A 22,158-nucleotide genomic window follows, 5' to 3' on the forward strand; every position below is an offset into this window, starting at 1 on the left:
GACAAAACTGACATGTGACACCTTAATGGAAATGAAAAAATTACATTTAAATGCAGTCATGTTCCCAAAATTGAAAATAAAACTTCTGTTTCTTTCTAAATTAATTGTTTGGTACAATTCATTTGCGGTTTTTAGGACTACACCATAATTGTCAAAAACATAATTTTGCAGTTTAAAAACAATTCTCATTATTGTCCTAGGAAAAGAAAGCATATCGCAAAGAAAGAAACTTCGGTATGTGTGTCAGTTGACATAAAAGAAAGAAGGGTTGCGCTCGCTATAAGAACTGACAGCGCATGACTGCTCTGTAACTTTCCACCCATGTTGATGTTTGGGCCTCGTGTTCGTGAAAGCAGGTATGGATGCTTGTGTGGCGTTTAGTTGAGCTGCGATAATTGGATTCTGAGTGCGTTTTTGGAAACCATATCCCCAAGGACTAAGAACTGAGAATGTCAGTTCAGAAATATGCGGGGGTAGATTAGTTATCTGGGTTAGCGCTGAGTCTATAAATAGCGGTTCCATACTCAAGTAAACAGCGAGGGACGCCTAAACGTGCAGAATACTCAGATGGGTGCAAGGGTATCTGATAAAGTGCATAAAAAGTGAACGGGGCTGTTTTTACAGAAGAAGGGGGTAAAAGTAAAAGCGTTTAGTATAGATTTGTTAGAAAGTGTAAAGTGCCGTTTATGTGCATCGGTATACACTGAGTGGGTAATGCGCCCCTGAGGCTGTCGAGTTACTCATGGGTGGTGTATTAGCAGAAAACGCAGCATCCCACACACACAGAAACCATCTGTGTGATACAGCAACTTAATCAGTCTCACTCGTAGTTTCTATAAACCACATGGTGCATACAATTCTCGAGTGCTGGATGTCATGGGTTGCATGATGAAAGGCACTTGACATACAATTTTAACATGTACTAATACAATCATAAATTCGCCTATTACATTCAAATGCGGAAATATTTCTAAACATTTCTAAACAGGAGTGCTGCCCAAGTGGGCAAAGTAGCAATGTTAACCGCAACATCCTTACTTAACCCGTCAAAGACTAGACTATTACAGCGTCTCGGTGTGTGGATGGTTAGCTACTTGCACCCCTTAATCAATATAACCTAGAACAATGGCATTTTGGTTTTTATAGGTTTATGTAAGTGTATCCATCGCAGTGAGTTTAAAACAAGGAGGCATCCTTGGTGTCATAATTCAAGTCCTATTGTCGTTTTTTGTGAATGGAGTGCTTAAGGAATAACGTGAAAATGTGAGGGTTAAAATACAAAAGATGGTGAAGCTAGATGTTCACAGCTGACGGGTACACTTTGAGGAGCGTGAGGAGTTCGCTGGGACACAGTGAAATTATTAGTTGTAATTACAGATGGACACTAAGTGCTTCATCAGCATTGTGGCCATTCGGAATCTTAGAGTTCAGCTGAATGATATATTTCGACTAAATGTCTGAGCGCTTGCAGTCTATTTCCACCCCTTGGATTTTGCGCGACATGGCCAATTACGAAGTATGTTAATTTGTCTGTCTTCCCCTTTTGATATGTGTTTTAATGTGTCTTGCAAAGGGGTAAGTAGGGTCATCATTACTGATGGCACGCAAGTGCTGCAATATTCTTACATGGACCGGATGAATCGTACTCCCTACATATAGTTTTTTGCAGCTGCAACTGAGAACATAGACTGCATGGTCCGTTTTACAGTTGAAGTGACCTTTAATAGTGTAGGGGAATTTCCTGAAAGGAAATTCGACAATTTTGGTATTGATACCATGAGAACACGCTTTGCTTTTAGAACATTTGTAAAAACCTTTAAGGGGTTGTAACCAGGGCAGGTTTTTGTTCATGTTTTTACTGACAATGGGCGCATAGTTGACCAATTCCTGTCGCATTGATATTGCTCTCCGGAAGGTTAACTGGGGTAGTTTGGCACAATTTTGACCAATGGTTGGGTCCATTTTTATGAGTGGCCAGTGTCTATACATGATTCTGCGTAGGTCCTTATGGTGTTTGTTATAGCCTGTTATCATTCTAGGAGTGAGGGATTTGCTATCTCCCTGGCTGGACACTGAGGGAGCTTTCTCTTTGAGCAAATCATTTCTAGCGAATTTTTTGCTTTTGCTTTTTGCTTGGTCTAATGTGTGTTTTTTATACCCTCTTTCTCTCAATCTGGAAAAGAGCCTTTCAGTGTTGTCACTGAAGTCACCCTCTAAGCTACAGTTTCTTTTCATGCGGAGACACTCCGCGTAAGATATACTCTCTTTTAGTTTTGCCGGATGGAAACTGGACGCGTGTAGTATAGTATTACCAGCTGTCTCTTTTCTGTATGTTCTGGTCTCAATTTTGTTTTCATTCAAGAAAACCTCTAGATCTAAAAATGTGACTTTGGTAGTATCTATGGTGCTTGTAAAACTTAGATTCAAACTGTTTTCATTAATGGTTTTCACAAAGGCACCCGCACTTTCTTCTGTTCCCTTCCATAACATAAAGATGTCATCTATGTATCTTTTGTAAAGAACAACATGTTCAAGGTATGTTTCAGTGTGTTGGGCCATGAGTACTTGCTCCTCCCACCACCCCATATGCAGGTTCGCATAACTGGGGGCGAAGCAAGTACCCATGGCAGTCCCTTGGATCTGTTGGTACAACAGTTTGTTATATGTGAACGTATATATATATATATCCTCTCAAATGCCCTTGAGCTTTGCAGATGTCACACAATGCAGCTCCTACCATCCGGTCTGGAAACCTCAAGGCTGCTTTCAGCTTTTTGCATCCATTTCTTTTTTCGATTCCCTTCTTGATTCCCGACGCGTTTCGAGGCAGAACGCCTCTTCCTCATGGGCTGCTACACAGGGGAAATGAATAACTCACCAGTGTTGTCTCTGTGGTTACTTTATTGAGAATACCACCCACAATGGGTGTTAGACACAAGAGTTGCACGATGGCATGCTGGTTCATGTAGTCTCTGAGGTGAGTACTGTATTAAACATTTTTTGAAAAGTTCATTGTCTCTGTGTATTTATTAGAAGCTTATTTTAATCCTTAAGTAGGTTGGATTGCAAGACTGCAGGCTTCGTTTTGCCATGGGGCTGCATGATTACACGGAGAGAAAAGGTTTCTTTCCAAGCCTTTCCATTCAGTTGTAGGAAATGGTGCTCCTCTGCCACGGCCAGGGCTGCCGTGTATTTAACATTTCCTCTCAAATGCCCTTGAGCTTTGGAGAAGTCACACAATGCAGCTCCTGCCATCCGGTCTAGAAACCTCGAGGCTGCTTGCAGCTTTTTGCATCCATTTCTTTTTTCGATTCCCTTCTTGATTCCCAACGTGTTTTGAGGCAGAACGCCTCTTCCTCATGGGCTGCTACACAGGGGAAATGAATAACTCACCAGTGTTGTCTCTGTGGTTACTTTATTGAGAACACCACCCACAATGGGCGTTACACACAAGAGTTGCACGATGGCATGCTGGTTCATGTAGTCTCTGAGGTGAGTACTGTATTAAACATTTTTTGAAAAGTTCATTGTCTCTGTGTATTTATTAGAAGCTGTTAGACCTGTCTGGCCTTTTGCGTAGCCCCTCCTATTAATTATTTATTTTGTCCCCTTTTTACCCATCATACCCTTTTTATCTTTTTGTGTCCACTAGATTTTTATTGTGTTGGCTTGGGGGATAGATGCTCTTTTGCCCTCATAGTTTTTCACCTCAGGCCTAGGTGCCTTTTCCTGACAGCAATTCACCCAGATATACAAAATGGTGGCTTTCAACTGTTGCAACTAACATTCCTTAGAATGCCCCATAGATTAACATTAGAACCTTCTGGAACCTTCTGGACCCTACTAGACCCTGTGTGGACAGGCTATATAAGGGCAGAGGTCAGGAAGCCATTTTGTCTTGTCAGAGAGGAACAGCTAGAGTGAAGGCTGAGGTCTGGAAGGGGTAGGGTCCTCACAGGGTGGACTACTTTTCAAGGGTTGCCTCCTGATTGGAATCACCACCCCCCATTCCTGTTGACCTAACCAAGTTAGTCCTGTCCTGCTGACCCTGGACAGAGAGTTACCTCAAGTCAGGTGAAGGGGTTAATCCCAGTTAACGGTGGAGCTGCGGAGATCTCTGCTGTGGGGAACGGAAGTGAGAATCCCCCCTTCACCTTCTCTTGTCCAGTATGGAGGGTTAGCGTGTTCTTGCAGAGAATAGAGGATTGGGGCTCAAAAGTGAGAGACTTCACCTCTAACCCCCTACTCTAGGGCAGCGAAGCAGACTACTGCTCTCGTGAAACTGTGGCCTCTCACCTGTGACTGGAAGTGCAGCCAGTGAATACACCCCTCCACTCGTGAGGACAAGGAGAGGAGAGTCGGGGCTCTGGTGGCTGTGTTGTTCGTTCTGAGTCCGCCGTGGGCGGGACACCTGGGGAATCGATAGCGCTGTCGTGGCAGCGCAATTGGTCTGAGAAGGAAGGGGCTGGTCGAGCCTGAAGCCGTGCGCTACTGCGCATATGCCAAGCCAGTCCTGTTCTCCCTGACAGGAGGGGCCGAGGATCGAGCAGGCCCGGTGGAGAGCCACTGCCAGTGTCAGACGTACGGGTCAGACTCCGCTCCTGGGCTGCTTCTCTCCCGCACATGCGCGGTAGCGCCATCGCTGGGAAAATCGTCGAAGGCAACCTCTCCTGACAGGAGAGGGAGCAGGGAAGCCCCTGCTTCAACTGAGAACTCACCCGAAGTGGAAGGGGTGGATGGTAACCAAGAACTAAGTACTTCACCGCCAAGTAAGCTGGGAAGGGTGAGGGGAGGGAGAATCAGGACAAACCCAACGCCTGCCGGTAAAGGAGGACTGGGGCAGCATTTCATCCTGCCTGGCCTATTAGCCAAGAAATAGTGCAGCACTGGCTGGTTCCCGTGTTCAAAAGAGGAATAGGGGGCCTGCTGGGTATTAGGCTCTTGATAAGCCAGTTGAGATAACCTATATTTTCCTTCTGCGAAGGGGGGGTTGGAGGTGTCAGAAGCCTATGTAAGTTAAATTGTACCTTCTCTTTCAGCCACTGGTGTAGGGAGCCATCCTCAGCTAGTACTGTAAAGGGGGTTGCCTAAAAAGTCGATAATCTGAACTGGGGAATGGTTATGCCAGTCTGTTTCCCTGAAATGAAATGTCTGTGAGGAGGATTTAAATATCTGACAAGAGCCTAAATTCAAAGGGAGGATTAAACAGTGTTAATTGGTGTACTACTGTTCTATTTCACATGATCTGTTGGAGAATGTAAAAGTTTACATGTAACATATAGAGAAGAAAGGAGATATTATGGACTTGATACATATGATAGTGGGAATTGGAAACCAAGAAGAGTAAAGAACTTTTATAAAGCAATTCGTATTTTTCCACAAAAGGTTGGTGCAGCGTCGTTTTTGTGTGGATGTGCATTTATTTACTGCTGGGCGGTGAGCAACCTTTACACATGTGCCTCTATTTAGTGACTGTCTTACCCTAGGCCAGGCTACCCTAGGTGGCTTAGCAATTCTAGGTCCAACATATTGGTGTCTAGCGGTGGGATGAAAACTGTGGTTGCGACTACTCTGCAGTAACTAAGTGTAATCCACTAGCCTACACCTGGAGTTTTCTCCTGGCGGACTTCCTAATTTTTACTTTTGCTTTTTCCATATTTATTCCTGGTGGTGGGGTGGAGGTAGCTTCAGGTTGCCCTTGTAACTCTATTCTTTTTGTGTGCTTGACCTTGAATTGCCTTTAGCAAAATGGAATTTGCACTGGAAGAACTGGACACTTATTCTGTGGCCCAGTTAAAGGACTTCTGTCAACAAATGGGAGTGTTCTTTAAGCGTGGTGCCAAGAAGGGGGAACTCCAGACCAGTTTGAGGGCTTGGGTGGAAGCACATAGAGAAGGGAAGGAGGAGGATGAGGGGACGGACCAGGACACGGTCATAGGGGTAGAGGGATTGTTCCATCCAGAGGTGGGAAACCTACTCCCAGGACCAATGACCTACTCTAGGAGGGGCAGTAGTGTCTCCGGGGGAAGCTTGACCGAAGCAGAACTCACAGACAGGAGGGAAAAGAGGCAACTGAAATGGGAGTTGGCCAGGTTAGAACAGGAGAGGGAGGAACGGAGGATGGCTCATGAATTCAAACTAAAAGAGTTAGAACTCCAGGCCCTGCAATTAGGACCCACTTCTACTCCAAATGGTGGCAGCGAAACCAGAGAATCAACCAGGGAGTCCAGACCCTACTTGCCTAAGGACATAGTTGCCAGCTATAGTCAGGGGGATGATATAGCCAAATGGCTGGCTGCCTATGAGGTCTCCTTAAGAGCCCATGGGATCCAGGAAAAGCACTGGGAAGGTGGGTTGTACAAGTATATGCCTCCTACTGGTCGAGACACCTTGTTAGCCTTAAAACCGGAGGAGCAGACCAACTACCCCACCATGAAGTTAGCATTGATCAGGAAGTTTGGGCTAACCCCGGAGAAGTATCGCCAAAAGTTTAGGGGGAGCCACAAGTTAAGCACCCAGAACTGGGTGGATTTCCTGGATTATGCATGGAAGGCATTGGAGGGCTGGGTACAGGGCAGTGAGGTGAAGGATTTTGAGGGGTAGTATGATCTTTTTCTTAAAGAGCATCTACTCGAGAAATGTTTTCCCGAGCTGCGCCAACACCTGGTGGATAGCAAGCTGACCAACCCCCGGAAGCTTGCAGAGGAGGCGGACATCTGGGCAAGTACCCGGGTGTCCTCAAAGGGGACTGGAGGGGATTCCCAAAAGGCCGGACAGGGCGCCCCCCAGAAGAAGGAGGGGGGAGATAAAAAGCGGGAGTTCTCTAAAGGTCCCCAAAACAGTTTCCAGGGAAAGGGAACAGGTTTCACTCCTAAGGCTAACCCGCCCAGAAACCCTCATCCTTGCCAAAGCCAGCAGCCAAGGGTTGTCCACTGCTTCGAGTGTGGTGGTGTTGGACATTATAAGGGAGATGTCAGATGCCCAAAGAGACCACCCCCTCCCACCGGAGGAAAAGCCCCGGGAGTAGCTAGTGTAGCGCTCGGGGAGGAGTTGCCCTTAGATAAGGGGGGTGAGTGGGCGGGTGTCACCCTAGTGTCCCTGGGAGAACGGGAGATGGTTCCTAAGATCCAGGTGCCCCCAAATATCACTAAGAATGGGCAATGGATCACCATCAATGGCCAGAGAGGGGAGGCTCTGAGAGATACAGGAGCCAGTATGACTATGGTAAGAAGTCAATTGGTGTCTCCAGAGCAGGTGATTCCCAATGTACTCCACCCCGCCGCGATGGCTGACGGCAGAATGGGCCACTACCCCGTGGCCGAGGTTCCCTTTGAGTGGGAAGGGGTTGCAGGTTCACTTCGAGTTGCCATAAGCCCTGCCGTGCCAGTTGATCGTCTGCTGGGGAATGACATGGAGCACAATGCTTGGAGAGAGGTGGAATACCGGACGCATTCAAAGATGCTGGGTACACCTGACTGGGCCTGTGTAAGCACCAGGTCTGCGACTGCCCGGAGAGGGAGTTCGCCTGGGTTGGAGCCTGGAACAATGGCCCAACCCTGCCAAAAAGGGACAGACTCGAAGACAGGAGAAGCCTGCTTCGGCTTCCACACCCCATGTGACAGATCGGCCACCTGCGGTGGTGGACCAGGAGTCTGTGGAGGGGGAAGTAGTTTCTCTGGAGGACCTGCCCATCCCTGCTGAGTGGCATGTGGAGGGAGGGCCTACCAGAGAAGAGTTCTGTAAGGGTCAGAAGGAGTGCCCTACCCTTGAGGGACTGAGGCGACAGGCTGAAGCCGAGGCAGCAGGGGACGTTGCGGGACACTACCACATTTACTGGGAGGATGGACTTCTCTACAGTGAACCCAAGGTACCCTTACCTGGTTCATCAAGGGCCTTGGTAGTCCCGCAACGGTACCGAGCCTTTCTGCTAGAATTGGCTCATGCAATACCCTTGGCAGTACACTTAGGTCAGGACAAGACCTTTGCTCGGCTTGTCCCCCACTTTTACTGGCCTCAGATGAAAGTGGCGTCTAACACCTACTGTCGGACATGTGTATCCTGCCAAGCCAGTGGGAAAACAGAAGTGAAGCTGAAAGCTCCCCTGGAACCACTTCCTGTCGTTAGCACCCCCTTTGAAAGGGTGGGCATCGACATTGTAGGGCCATTGGATCCACCAACAACAGCTGGTCACAGGTTTATCCTGGTTCTGGTGGATCATGCCACACGGTACCCAGAGGCAATTCCTCTGAGGACTGTCACTGCACCTGTGGTGGCTAGGGCCCTGATGGGGATCTTCACCCGAGTGGGTTTCCCCAAAGAAGTTGTGTCCGACAGGGGGACCAACTTTATGTCAGCCTACATGTGGGCTATGTGGAAGGAGTGTGGAGTGACCTACCGGTTCACCACTCCTTATCACCCCCAGTCAAATGGACTGGTAGAAAGGTTCAATAAGACCTTAAAGGGCATGATCAGGAGTCTGCCTGAAAGCCTGCGGAGGAAATGGGACGTCCTCCTACCCTGTTTGCTATTTTCCTACAGGGAAGTGCCGCAGAAGGGAGTGGGCTTCAGCCCCTTTGAGCTTCTGTATGGGCACCCTGTACGCGGTCCTCTCAGCCTGGTGAAGGATGGATGGGAAAAGTCTCCCAGGAAACCTCCCCAGGATGTGGTGAGCTACATGCTGGCCTTCAGGAGCCAAATGGCGAAGTTGTGGAAGCAAGCTTCTGACAACTTGGAGGCCAGCCAGGCAGTAATGAAGGAGTGGTATGACCACAACGCTCACCCGGTGGAGTTGGAGCCTGGCCAGAAAGTGTGGGTGATGGTGCCTGGAGAGCTAAGTGCCCTCCAGGATCGCTGGACAGGCCCCTTTGAGGTGTTAGAAAAGAAGGGTAAGGCCACATACCTGGTGGACCTTAAGACCCCTCGACAGCCCCTACGGGTGCTACATGCTAACCGACTCAAACCCCACCATGAGAGGCCCGTGGTCATCTTAATGATGGTGACCGATGGGGGAGAGGAAGCGGAAAGCGAACCTCTCCCAGACTTGTTCTCGTCTCAAGAAAAGGATGGGTCGGTGGAGGGAGTGATTCTCTCCCCATCCCTAACTCCTGAACAGCGGGAGGACTGCCGCCAGATACTGGAGCAGTACTCTACGTTGTTATCCCTTGTCCCGGGAAGGACTCACCTGTGTACCCATGATGTGGACACAGGGGACAGCCCACCAGTGAAGTCAAAGACCTACCGGCTGTCCAACAAGGTGAAGGCTAGCATCCATGGTGAGGTTACCAAGATGCTAGAGCTAGGAGTTATAGAACCTTCCAGCAGCCCCTGGTCCAGTCCGGTGGTTCTAGTGCCAAAAGCCGCTCCACCAGGCACCACTCCAGAACTGAGGTTCTGTGTGGATTACCGGGGACTGAACTCAGTTACAAAAACTGATGCTCATCCGATCCCTAGGGCGGATGAATTAATTGACCGGCTGGGAGCTGCCCAATATCTAAGTACCTTTGACCTCACTTCGGGGTACTGGCAGATCTCCCTGACAGATGGAGCAAAGGAAAGGTCAGCCTTCTCCACGCCTGAGGGACACTTCCAATTTTGTGTGATGCCCTTTGGGCTCAAGAATGCCCCTGCCACTTTTCAGCGGCTGGTGAATCAGGTCCTCTCCGGAATGGAGGGTTTCTCCGCTGCTTACCTGGATGGCATTGCTGTCGTCAGCAGCAGTTGGGAGGACCATTTGCAACATTTGCAAGCAGTTCTCCAGGCCCTGAAACAAGCTGGATTGACAATCAAGGCCAGCAAATGTCAGATTGGGCTGGGGTCGGTTTTGTACCTTGGACACTTGGTGGGTTGGGGAACAGTGCAGTCCCTCCAGGCAAAGATTGAGGCAATCATGGCCTGGGAACCCTCCAAGACCCAGACTGAGGTCCGAGCTTTCCTAGGTATCACAGGTTACTACCGTCGCTTTGTGAAGGGGTATGGCACTATTGTAGCGCCCCTCACAGAGCTTACCTCAAAGAAACAACCTCAACGGGTAGTTTGGATAGAGGCTTGTCAGCAAGCTTTTGAAAAACTGAAGCAGGCAATGTGTGCAGCACCGGTCCTGAGGGCCCCAGACTTCTCCAAGGAGTTCATTGTCCAGACAGATGCATCAGAACATGGCATTGGGACAGTGTTATCGCAACTGAATGAAGAGGGCCTGGATCAGCCTGTAGTTTTCCTATCCAGGAGACTGCTTCCCCGGGAACAGAAGTGGAGTGCAATTGAGCGGGAAGCTTTTGCGGTGGTGTGGGCTCTGAAGAAGTTGCGGCCATACCTGTTTGACTCGCATTTCCTGGTTCAGACAGACCACCGACCCCTTCGTTGGCTGATGCAGATGAAGGGGGAAAATCCCAAGTTGTTGAGATGGTCCATCTCCCTACAGGGAATGGACTTCCGGGTGGAACATCGACCTGGAGTGGACAACGCCAATGCAGACGGTCTCTCTAGGTATTTCCGCCTTAGTGATGAGGACTCCCAAGGGGTTGGGTATCTCTCCCCACTTTCAGCTGGGGGGGACGCGTGTTAGACCTGTCTGGCCTTTTGCATAGCCCCTCCTATTAATTATTTATTTTGTCCCCTTTTTGCCCCTCATATCCTTTTTATCATTTTGTGTCCACTAGATTTTTATTGTGTTGGCTTGGGGGATAGATGCTCTTTTGCCCTCATAGTTTTTCACCTCAGGCCTAGGTGCCTTTTCCTGACAGGAATTCACCCAGATATACAAAATGGTGGCTTTCAACTGTCGCAACTGCCATTCCTTAGAATGCCCCATAGATTAACATTAGAACCTTCTGGAACCTTCTGGACCCTACTGGACCCTGTGTGGACAGGCTATATAAGGGCAGAGGTCAGGAAGCCATTTTGTCTTGTCAGAGAGGAACAGCTAGAGTGAAGGCTGAGGTCTGGAAGGGGTAGGGTCCTCACAGGGTGGACTACTTTTCAAGGGTTGCCTCCTGATTGGAATCACCCCCCCCATTCCTGTTGACCTAACCAAGTTAGTCCCGTCCTGCTGACCCTGGACAGAGAGTTACCGCAAGTCAGGTGAAGGGGTTAATCCCAGTTAACGGTGGAGCTGCGGAGATCCCTGCTGTGGGGAACGGAAGTGAGAATCCCCCCTTCACCTTCTCTTGTCCAGTATGGAGGGTTAGCGTGTTCTTGCCGAGAATAGAGGATTGGGGCTCAAAAGTGAGAGACTTCACCTCTAACCCCCTACTCTAGGGCGGCGAAGCAGACTACTGCCCTCGTGAAACTGTGGCCTCTCACCTGTGACTGGAAGTGCAGCCAGTGAATACACCCCCCCACTCGTGAGGACAAGGAGAGGAGAGTCGGGGCTCTGGTGGCTGTGTTGTTCGTTCTGAGTCCGCCGTGGGCGGGACACCTGGGGAATCGATAGCGCTGTTGTGGCAGCGCAATTGGTCTGAGAAGGAAGGGGCTGGTCGAGCCTGAAGCCGTGCGCTACTGCGCATATGCCAAGCCAGTCCTGTTCTCCCTGACAGGAGGGGCCTAGGATCGAGCAGGCCCGGTGGAGAGCCACTGCCAGCTTCAGGCGTACGGGGCAGACTCCGCTCCTGGGCCGCTTCTCTCCCGCACATGCGCGGTAGCGCCATCGCGGGGAAAATCGTCGAAGGCAACCTGAGGAGAGATCCGGGAGGAGCAGCTCTGTAGAGCGTCTGCCAGTCTGCGAGAGCGCCGTGTGTCACACCCAGGAGGGCGCCTGCTCTCCTGACAGGAGAGGGAGCAGGGAAGCCCCTGCTTCAATGGAGAACTCACCCGAAGTGGAAGGGGGCGGCCGGTAACCAAGAACTAAGTACTTCACCGCCAAGCAAGCTGGGAAGGGTGAGGGGAGGGAGAATCAGGACAAACCCAACGCCTGCCGGTAAAGGAGGACTGGGGCAGCATTTCATCCTGCCTGGCCTATTAGCCAAGAAATAGTGCAGCACTGGCTGGTTTCCGTGTTCAAAAGGGGAATAGGGGGCCTGCTGGGTAGTAGGCTCTTGATAAGCCAGTTGAGATAACCTATATTCTGCTTCTGCGAAGGGGGGGGGGGTTGGAGGTGTCAGAAGCCTATGTAAGTTAAATTGTACCTTCTCTTTCAGCCACTGGTGTAGGGAACCATCCTCAGCTAGTACTGTAAAGGGGGTTGCCTAAAAAGTCGATAATCTGAAGTGGGGAATGGTTATGCCAGTCTGTTTCCCTGAAATGAAATGTCTGTGAGGAGGATTTAAATATCTGACAAGAGCCTAAATTCAAAGGGAGGATTAAACAGTGTTAATTGGTGTACTGTACTATTTCACATGATCTGTTGGAGAATGTAAAAGTTTACATGTAACATATAGAAAAGAAAGGAGATATTGTGGACTTGATACATATGATAGTAGGAATTGGAAACCAAGAAGAGTAAAGAACTTTTATAAAGCAATTCGCATTTTTCCACAAAAGATTGGTGTAGCGTCGTTTTTGTGTGGATGTGCATTTATTTACTGCTGGGCAGTGAGCAACCTTTACACATGTGCCTCTATTTAGTGACTGTCTTACCCTAGGCCAGGCTACCCTAGGTGGCTTAGCAATTCTAGGTCCAACATAAGTTTATTTGAATCCTTAAGTAGGTTGGATTGCAAGACCGCAGGCTTCTTTTAGCCATGGGGCTGCATGCTTACACGGAGAGAAAAGGTTTCTTTCCAAGCCTCGAAACGCGTCGGGAATCAAGAAGGGAATCGAAAAAAGAAATGTATGCAAAAAGCTGCAAGCAGCCTCGAGGTTTCCAGACCGGATGGTAGGAGCTGCATTGTGTGACTTCTGCAAAGCTCAAGGGCATTTGAGATGAAAAAAAATAAATTATATATATATATATACGTATGTGGTCATTCGGATATACTGTCGAACTTGGTGCTGAAAATCAGCGTTCGAGGCTGGGAGCTGCCTCCACATCCTGTTATTGTAGAGTAATGATGTAAGCTACGCCTGCCTGAAAATGTACTGTAAATATGGTGCTCATGTAAATTGCTGATATATTTTTGGGTCTACTTCGCGCTATATAAATATACTAAAAAAAACACCAAACAATAAATAGCACACACTTATAAATTGATTATACATTTTCTTTGCAGTATTGTAATGATCCACTTTGTACGTTCGTATTTGAAGAATGAGCGAGAGAAAGTTATATAATTGAAGTTTTTATTTTTGCAGAGGTAAGATGATTGCATACGTTGTTTTTTTGCACAATATAATGTGGTAGGGCGCAGGTGCTGCATTTAAAACACATAATAAATACACAGACACAGACAGATAGTTGAAGTGGGTACAGGTACATGCGCTCAACTCCATTTTATTACGTTGCTGTTGGTAACAAGTAGAATACTAATCATGATATTATACACAGTTATTCAATCATAAACGGTTTATGAATTCTGCTGTACAAAGGTAGGATCACTATATGTGAAATAATACAGAGAAGATTCTATCGTAAAGGGTTCATGAGTTGTGGTGCTCTGAGCTAGGCGCCGTTTGTGTGGAGTCAGCGATGATGCGTGGTTCAGGCAGAATGCACTGGTCAATATGTGTTTTGAGTATTGAATTTTGCCTTCACAAGGGCACATGGTGATTATTTACGGTGTACTGAGTTAGCGGTATGTCTGGTGTTTACCGAGTGCTCACCCTGCGATGATGTGTTGTCTGAGTGGGCTGCACTCAAACCATTCACTGTTGCATACTGGACTATATGAACTTTGGGGGGGGAACTAGCATCGATGGTTATCAATTGCTGTGCAAACTAGGTGTACTGATTGCTCCCCATAACAAATTAAACGATTCCACTACACGCAGTGCATTCTAACTTTCCCAAATTGGGGACGTATGTCTGGTGGCGATGTTGAGGTGATACCCCAGAGGTATTTGGTATTGCCTGTGGTGGAGATTCATTTTGGCAAAATCTTCTACATTTTTTGTGACCATAGTTCACAGGATGCAGGGATTGAAGGTGCTTGCGCATACTAGCAGTGCAAAAGCACTATTTTTTGTCTCTGCTCTAAATTAATCGAGCTGAATTTAATGCTGTCTGTAGATCAAAAGTAAAATTTAAGCTGTGAACCCTACTGTCCGCAGTCTACATAGAAGCCAGTAGTCAGTACAGTTATAGAACAATGATTCTTTTCACTTATTTTAACAAAATCTGAATGCATACAATATAATTGTCTCTGCATTAAATAAAACAAGGTTAAATTCCCTACTGTCTATAGTGTAGATGCAAAGCTGAATTCAGATTGTAAACCTTGCTGTCCGCAGAGTAGATCTTAGGGTGGACTGCATTATCTGCAATCATGATTGAAATGAAAAATAGAACATGTATGCAGCGTAAATGTTATTATTCAACTAAATCTATAAGTGATATGAAATACATTTTTGAAGGAAGCATACTAAAGGGCTATTGTGTAGGGTTTGATAGGTGTTATACTTAGTTTGGTTTGCACTGAGTTAGTGGTACCACCTGAAGCAACAAGGTTCTGTGGAGCTGCGATGATGTGTGGTCTGGGTAGGTCGTACTGATAGTAATGTTTTTTTGGTCTTGTGAATTCTGCCTTAGTAAGGCCACAATGCAATTTTGTGTAGGTTTGAAGGACATTACTTTGTTTGGTACTGCACTTTATAAATAATTAATAAATAATCATTTGAATTCTGACAGAATACGGGTATGTGGCAATGAATTATGGTGCACTGAGTTAGTAGTACCTTTGGGACTGAGTGTGTACATAACCTGTGATCATACGTGGTCCGGGCAGACCGCACTGGGGATAAGGGGGCATATTATCAAGGGGGTTTATCTTCCCTTTTTTGGCTTTAAAAGCCAAGAAAGGGGAGATAAAATTATCTCCCTATTACCTAGCTGCCGCTAACACCAGTTATCGACAGCTAGTAGGAGATAGCGACCATCTTGGGCCCCACTTTGCATGTCAGTGATATTTATCACTAATGAGATGCAAAGTGGGCGTGCCAAGATGTTAGCGACTGGAAACAGTTGCTAACATCGCTATCTCCTATTACCAACTTTTGGAGATATTCGCGCTAAGCGGGAATATCTCCAAAAGCTAACACCTGCCCTGAGCAGTTCTTAGCCATGTTATCCAATGGGAGGTGGATAACATGGCTAAGAGCATTAGCTCGCTAATGCATGAATATCGCTGACTTTTCAGCGATATTCATGCTTTGCGGCGATTTTTACCGCATTTGCGTTAAACCTTGGTAATACCAAGGTTTATTTGCGGTAAAAATCGCCGCAGCGCTGCGGCAAATTTTTGTCTCTAACCAAGCAATAGCGATAATTATCGCTATTGCTTGGTAATATGCCCCAAGGTTTTTTTGACTCCTGAATTTTGCCTTAAAATAGCCTTGTGGTGATTATTTATGGTGTAGTGAGTTAGTGGTACGTCTGGTGTTTAGCATGTGCTCATCCTGCGATTATGCGTGGTCTGAACGGGCTGCACTCAAAGCATTGACTGTTGCATACTGGACTGCATGTACTTTGAGGGGAAAAAAGTACCATGGATGGTAATCAATTCTTTGGCAACAAAATGTTCAGAATTAGATGATTCTTCCAGTGGAGTAGACATTTTTGTCTCCAAAAACGAAATTTGGGTTTTCAATGAAGAAAAAGTGAGGTTCAAATTGTGACCTATGCTGTCCACAGTGTAGAGTATCATTAAGTCTGCCTTTGCACTTGCAGCGTGAATTTTATTATTCACCTAAATCTATAAGAGATATAAAAGTAGTTCTTAAAGGAAGCATAATAAAGGGATATTGTATAGGTTTTGATAAATGTTATGCTTAGTTTGGTATTGTACTCTGCAAATAATAAATCAACAGTGTAATTAATTATGAGCTCTGATGACCGCAGTCTATTCAGAAGGCAGCGGTTAGCAAGAGCCGATGACTGCGAGGAGTTGATTAGAGCTGCACAGTATTGGTAATTTAGTGTGTGCAGCCAGCGATGATAAGTGGTGCACAGAGTTAGTGGCACCTGAAGCAACAAAGTTCTGTGGAGCCTACGATGATGCGTGCTCCGAGCAGGATGCACTGGTAGCGAAGTCTTTACAATCAAGTTTTCTCATACATACTGGTTGTCCTTTTACAGGAGTAAGTTGCAGTAGATCTCCCAAAACTATATGTTTTCTCGCAAATAAGACATCTGACACAATACGGTCACGTGGCGATGAATTTTGGTGCTCTGAGTATGAAGTAGCTTTGGCACTGAGTGTGTACATAACCTGCGATGATGCATGGTTCGGGCAGGCCGCAGTGGGAGCAATGTTTTTTGCCTAGTGAATTCTGCCTTAATAAGGCCACGGGGAGATGACTTGTGGTGCAGTGAGTTAGCCGTACCTGAAGAACTCAGCGTGTGCGCAAGCTGCGATGATTCGTGGTTCAGGCGGGTCGCACTGGTACAATGTCTCTTGCCTACTAGAATGCGTCTTTTGTAATCGCCATTCCACCTGAATCGTGAAAACTCACAATGTAGATCGAAGGCAGTAGTCATCACAAACATCAAGAAATTCTTTTTGTCATATCCTTTAACACAATGTGAGGACAAAAAGTACAATTATCTCTACCTTAAATAAATCAAGGCTAAATGTCATGCTGTCCGTAGTATAGATTCAAAGCTGAATTGAAGTTGTGAACCCTGCTGACCGCACTGGAGATCGAAGGCAGTACTCAGCACAGATATCGACAAATGATTTGTACGATACATTAACAAAATCTGAGGACACAGTACAATTGTCTCTGCCTTAAATAAATTGACGATGAATTTAATGTTGTCTGTAGTGCTGATGCGCTTCTAGTATCAAGTAGTAAACTCTGTTGATCGTAGTGCATATTTGAAGGCAGCACTTAGTACAGACATTGAGGAATGTTTTTGTGGCATCCATTAACAAAATTGTCTCTGCCTTAAAATCAAGGCTAACTTGAATGTTGTCGGTAATTTAGATGGAAAGCTGAATTCAAGTTGTGAACCCTGCTGTCCGTAGTGTAGATCAAAGGCAGCTGTTGACACAGACATGGAGGAATGCTTTTTGTCACTTATTTAAACAAAATCTGAAGACATATAGTAGAATTGTCTCTGCATTAAATAAATGAAGGCTGAATTTCCTACTGTTCATACTTTGACAAAATCTGAGGACATAGTACAGTTGTCTCTGCTTTAAATAAATCAAGACTGAATTCAATGTTCTCTGTAGTGCTGATGAGCAACTGGTATCAAGTTGTCAACTCTACTGACCAAACTGTAGATCGAAGGCAGTACTCAGCACAGATACCGTCGACAAATTTGTATCACTTATTTTAACAAAGTCTGAGGACATAGACTAGAATTGTCTCTGCCTTACATAAATGAAGGAGAACTTCAATGCTGTGCGTAGTGTAGATCCAAATCTGAATTCAAGTTGTGAACCCTGCTATCCACAGTGTAGATCAAAGGCAGTAGTCGATACAGACATAAATCTGCGGTGTTTTGGGGCTGAGCTCGCAATGGGCCTGTATCGAGGAGGCATGTGGTCATGGCAGCAGCAACGTGGCAGGGTGCGGCCCTGCGCTGTGGCAGAGTCTGTTGTCTTTGCAGAAGAGAACCACGCCTAAGGCGTGGGCTAATTTTTTATATTCTTACGCGGATGTTGCGTATGTTGGACCCGCCCACTCTGCGAAAACAGGTGAATTTTACTCCAACCCACAAGGGATTCATTGTGTGCAAAAGGTACGAAGGGCGCATCCACTTGGATATTATCATGAACACTACAACACCCAGGAGGCCGTGCGCGGCCACGCCCATTGAGGGTGTTTTAAAGAATTGACAATGTGAACTTCGTTTCATTACACTCAGCCACTGACGAAAAGAGCCTGTGACTCTCGAAACGCGATTGGTGAACTTTACTTTGAAGTGTTTTCCCTGAATTTTCTCACTGGCATGCTGCAATAAAGAAACGTCTTTTCACGAAGCTTCTGAGTGGCCATTCCAAGTTGGGTTCCTGGATTTGATGGATTTTTAGCGGCCGTCCCGGTCGCGGAATTGGCCCTACGTGTACCACGACCTTTCGGGCACCTGGCAGGTGTCGCGGCATCAAAGGCAGAAGGGGAGTGACGCTATCCAGGCATGCGTGCGTGTCCCACGGTATTGCAGCAGCAAAGCAGGGTGAATGAAAACAGGTGAATTTCACTCCAACCCACAAGGGAGTGATCAAGCAGCGTTCGCGCTGCGAAACGCGTCTCTGACAACTTGGGCGAATAAAATATAATTGAGCACGAGAATTGGGTCCGTGTCCTGTTCTGATGACTACTGCGTGATTCAAGACGCTGCGGCCGCGCAGGATTTATTCATATATATATATATATATATATATGTCCAAAAGAGATAACGATAACTTGTACGCTCTCAGGAACCACAAGAACAATCCAATAGCATTAAATCTTCGGTTAATTCACACAACGCATTTCGGCGACTTGCCTTGATGACGTGTGATATATATATATATGTTGTTTTCCCTCAGAAAGACGCTGGTCACTCAAGGCTTCTTGTTTTTTGATATTTCATTTTCAATTTTACGTGCAAACTACAGCTGGCAACACTTTTCGGCTCCCTGGCCTTTGTCAATGTCAGCTACCCATAGTGACAAAATGTGTTAAATCTAAAAACAACGCATTATGATTGGCAGAATCTTAAAGCATATACATAAACAGAGAACTGCCATTCAAATCATTCTCAAAAGATTAAAAACGTGGCGGCCATTTTGTACTCACATGCAGACATAGAATACATAATCTTTTGTGTTGCATATGATTAATATTTAATGTTAATGTTAATGTTTCTTAATAAATCGGAATAGATTTGCCATTTACCATAAACTTCACAATAAAAACATGATTGCACGTACAGTTTACAGAATCAACTATCATGATTTAAATAAATAATTGTCTCCTAATCTATGTATTAATTTACCCAATTTCTAAAGCACGTATGTTATATTAAATAAATAAATTTAGTGTGTGGAGTCATCACTTGTAGTAAACCACCTCTGCAGATTTCAAGCAATGATAGTGTCTCTGGCCAATCTTTGCTACTAAGGAGAATGGTTGTATATGTATATACGCTTAGGGAAATTGTGCTGTGGCAAAAGCAGTAAAGTTACTGCAAAGTCTAAGAGTAAATGTACACATGTGTGTAAATGTACTTTTGTGAATAGGTCCCTCATTGTTTTTGCATTGGTAATTATTAACCTTTTCCTGGTGCCCTATTTCTTTATTTTTTTCAACTGTCCATACCCAGAGTGGGAACGAGCCATGAATGCTTGCTCTTTCATAATTTTCTCCTTTATATGACACTCAACATAACATTGTTGGGTCTAAAATAGCTAAAGATGAGACATTTCTATTCACATATTAGTTTTAATCATGATCAGGGGGTTTCACAAAGGCCTCGCAAGGCAAGTTTCAGGATAGATTTCTGGATTGACCACAGAGTGTTGGAATGATCTTCATTTCGATTGTGTTATGTATATTTGTTTTATAGGAAGATCTTGAATACCTGGCAGGATCCAGTCTTAATGGTTCTAGGTTGCACACCTAAGAACTGAAGTATTTTGACAGTAAACTATCAGTGTAACTGTACTTTCTTCACTCCAGTGACTTTGCCATGACATGTAACAGTAAGGGAATAGTGTCCACCATTGTCTCCCACAATCGCTGAAGCAAATTCTGTATTCCCCAATGATTCCTCCAAGAAGTGCAATATCAATATACATATTTAATGGATGCTTTAGATGAAAATATGTCATTCCAGGTACTTGCAACACAACACAGCATGGTAATACACTACAATACATCATTGCACCATGCTACAACACTACACCATAACACACACAAAGCTGCACTACTGTAAAGCAGGTCACTGCTAAACTGTACAAGACTACAATACACTGCAAACATATGATATAACACTGCATTATCGCACTATAACTTATTTATACTGTACACTACAGCACTGCTCTGCACTGCAACCCAATACAACCTAACATATTAGAGCAATACTTCACACTACACAGTCCTTTACAGTACAGTAAAGCACACGTCACAATACAACACTACAATATACCACAATGTTAGACAACCACATATGTAGCTAAACCTCACTGCCTCTCATTGCCTTGAATGCCATCTAAAGTAATGGAGACTGACAGATACCTTTTTTCGATGTTCCAGGATTTTACAGCAAGATAAAATGGTCTCATCTGGTTCGACAGAAGCAGACGTATCCAAAAAACCCATAAGGGTTTCTATGTCCAAGCGCCGGATCGATTCCATCAGTCGAACTGTAATGACAACCCCAAGAAATAGACACATGTATGAATATTGTCCAGACAGATGTTGTTCAACATTCTTTAGTCATTTAGAAAAGAGTATCATAAGACATTCTTAACTCGCAGCACAATCTGCATACATTTTTCAAGAAAGGACAGATGTCCATGATGCATTTGTTCTTGCGGAAATTGTGTTGTATGTTAATTTCTTATGGATTGATTACATATGGAATTCAAGTGTTATGCTCTTGATATATGTGCTTATGAACTACTGGTAAAAATAACATCGGCAAAGCTAATAGATCTTAACCCCTAAATAGGTTTGCCACCTTTTCAAAAGAAAAATTTCGCCATTTGTTGTTGGTTTAAGAGCCTGTAAAGGCCCAAAATAGGACTTTAAACAAAATCATATGTATTCATTTGTAAAATGGCTCTTCTGTCTTAGTTTACATGAATTATTTGTCATGGATGATTTTCTCAAGTCTAGAACACAGATAAGGGCTTAAAACTCCTGCATTAGGTGATTTTGCTTATTTTTATTTCAACCGAGACATTAAAATGATGGTGGCACTGCTAGGGAGCAAATTAGGTGGCAACCCTAAACCTGAACCATATTGGATTTTCTAATTATTTTTAGATGACTTCTGTGGATGCACATGCATTCCTGGTTGTCAGCTTTGAAAGGATATTTTATGCTTTAACCCCTCGCTGCTAGGCCCCCCCTATGCTAAGCCTTTTTATTTGGCTAATTGGGGTAGTTCGCGCTTTGGCCCCTGTAATATTTTGACCACATACGTTATGAATGCCAAATCTGCCTCCTTTTTTTCCAACATCATGGGAGTTCGAAAGGTGCCCCGGGTTTTTGGATTCCCTTTGAGGGGACCCAGAAGTTAGCCAAAATACAGCAAAATTTAGTTTTTTGGGGGAAAAATGGGCTACAGATGAAAGCGTCTGATTTTTTCCCTGCAAATGGTACCAAAAAAGGGGTTGTGATGCTGAAATCACCATCTTCCCAGCTTTCAGAGACAAGCGGACTTTTGTCAGAAAACTAAAATGTTTTACACAGTTTTGGCATTTTTCTGGGACATAGCCTAATTTTGGTATTTTTTGTGCTTTCAACCTCTTTCCTGTTAATGGTAGAAATGGGTATGAAAGCAATTATGGTTCCTGGAAAGCTATACATTTTAGATAAGTGGACAAAATTCTGAATTCAGCAAGGTGTCATTTGTGTAGATCCTTCAAGGTTTCCTTGTAGAGACTAACCGTTGAATATAGGAAAGATTGAAAACTAGTGGAAAAAAACAGCCATTTGTGTCAACGTTTTAACCTGTAACTAATTATAACAGCTGTTTGAAAACAATATACTGTTACATCCGCTGGACCTTTCTGGTTGTGGGGATACATAGGACTTGTAGGTTCACCAAGAACCCGACGAACCCAGAGCCAATAACTGAGCAGGGTCTTGCAATGTTTTTTTTTTATGTACCTGGTATATAGCAATTCATTTGGGAAAATACATACATGGAAAAATCGGTACGAAAGACACCTATGTATTTCTGAAATTGGAACAAAATATACAGGGGCAGATTTACAAGCCCCGTACGCCACATTTGCGCCATTGTTGCGCAGCAGAGGAGCAAAGCCAGCGCCATGCTGATGGGTATATACAACATGACGCATCTAGGGAAATGCGTCACATTGTAAAGCCCGGCACTACATGAGGGCGTTCTGGCATGGGGGGCGTTCCGGTGCAGGAACGCCTCAGTAACATTTACGGCCACGCTGC

At 45.3% G+C, this 22,158-nt stretch overlaps 1 protein-coding gene across 1 annotated transcript in view; it reads right to left on the bottom strand.

The window, feature by feature from the left end:
• Positions 1-22,158, bottom strand: part of LOC147727413 (maestro heat-like repeat-containing protein family member 1) — a 156,260-nt gene that overhangs the window by 119,319 nt on the left and 14,783 nt on the right. Inside the window, exon 3 of the mRNA XM_086963627.1 lies at positions 20,257-20,384. Within this exon, the coding sequence (XP_086819753.1) occupies positions 20,257-20,384 (128 nt within the window). The remainder of the gene's footprint in view (positions 1-20,256; positions 20,385-22,158) is intronic.

This window comes from Lissotriton vulgaris, chromosome 3_1 (genome assembly GCF_964263255.1).
Source record: "Lissotriton vulgaris chromosome 3_1, aLisVul1.2, whole genome shotgun sequence".
Taxonomy (NCBI): domain Eukaryota; kingdom Metazoa; phylum Chordata; class Amphibia; order Caudata; family Salamandridae; genus Lissotriton; species Lissotriton vulgaris.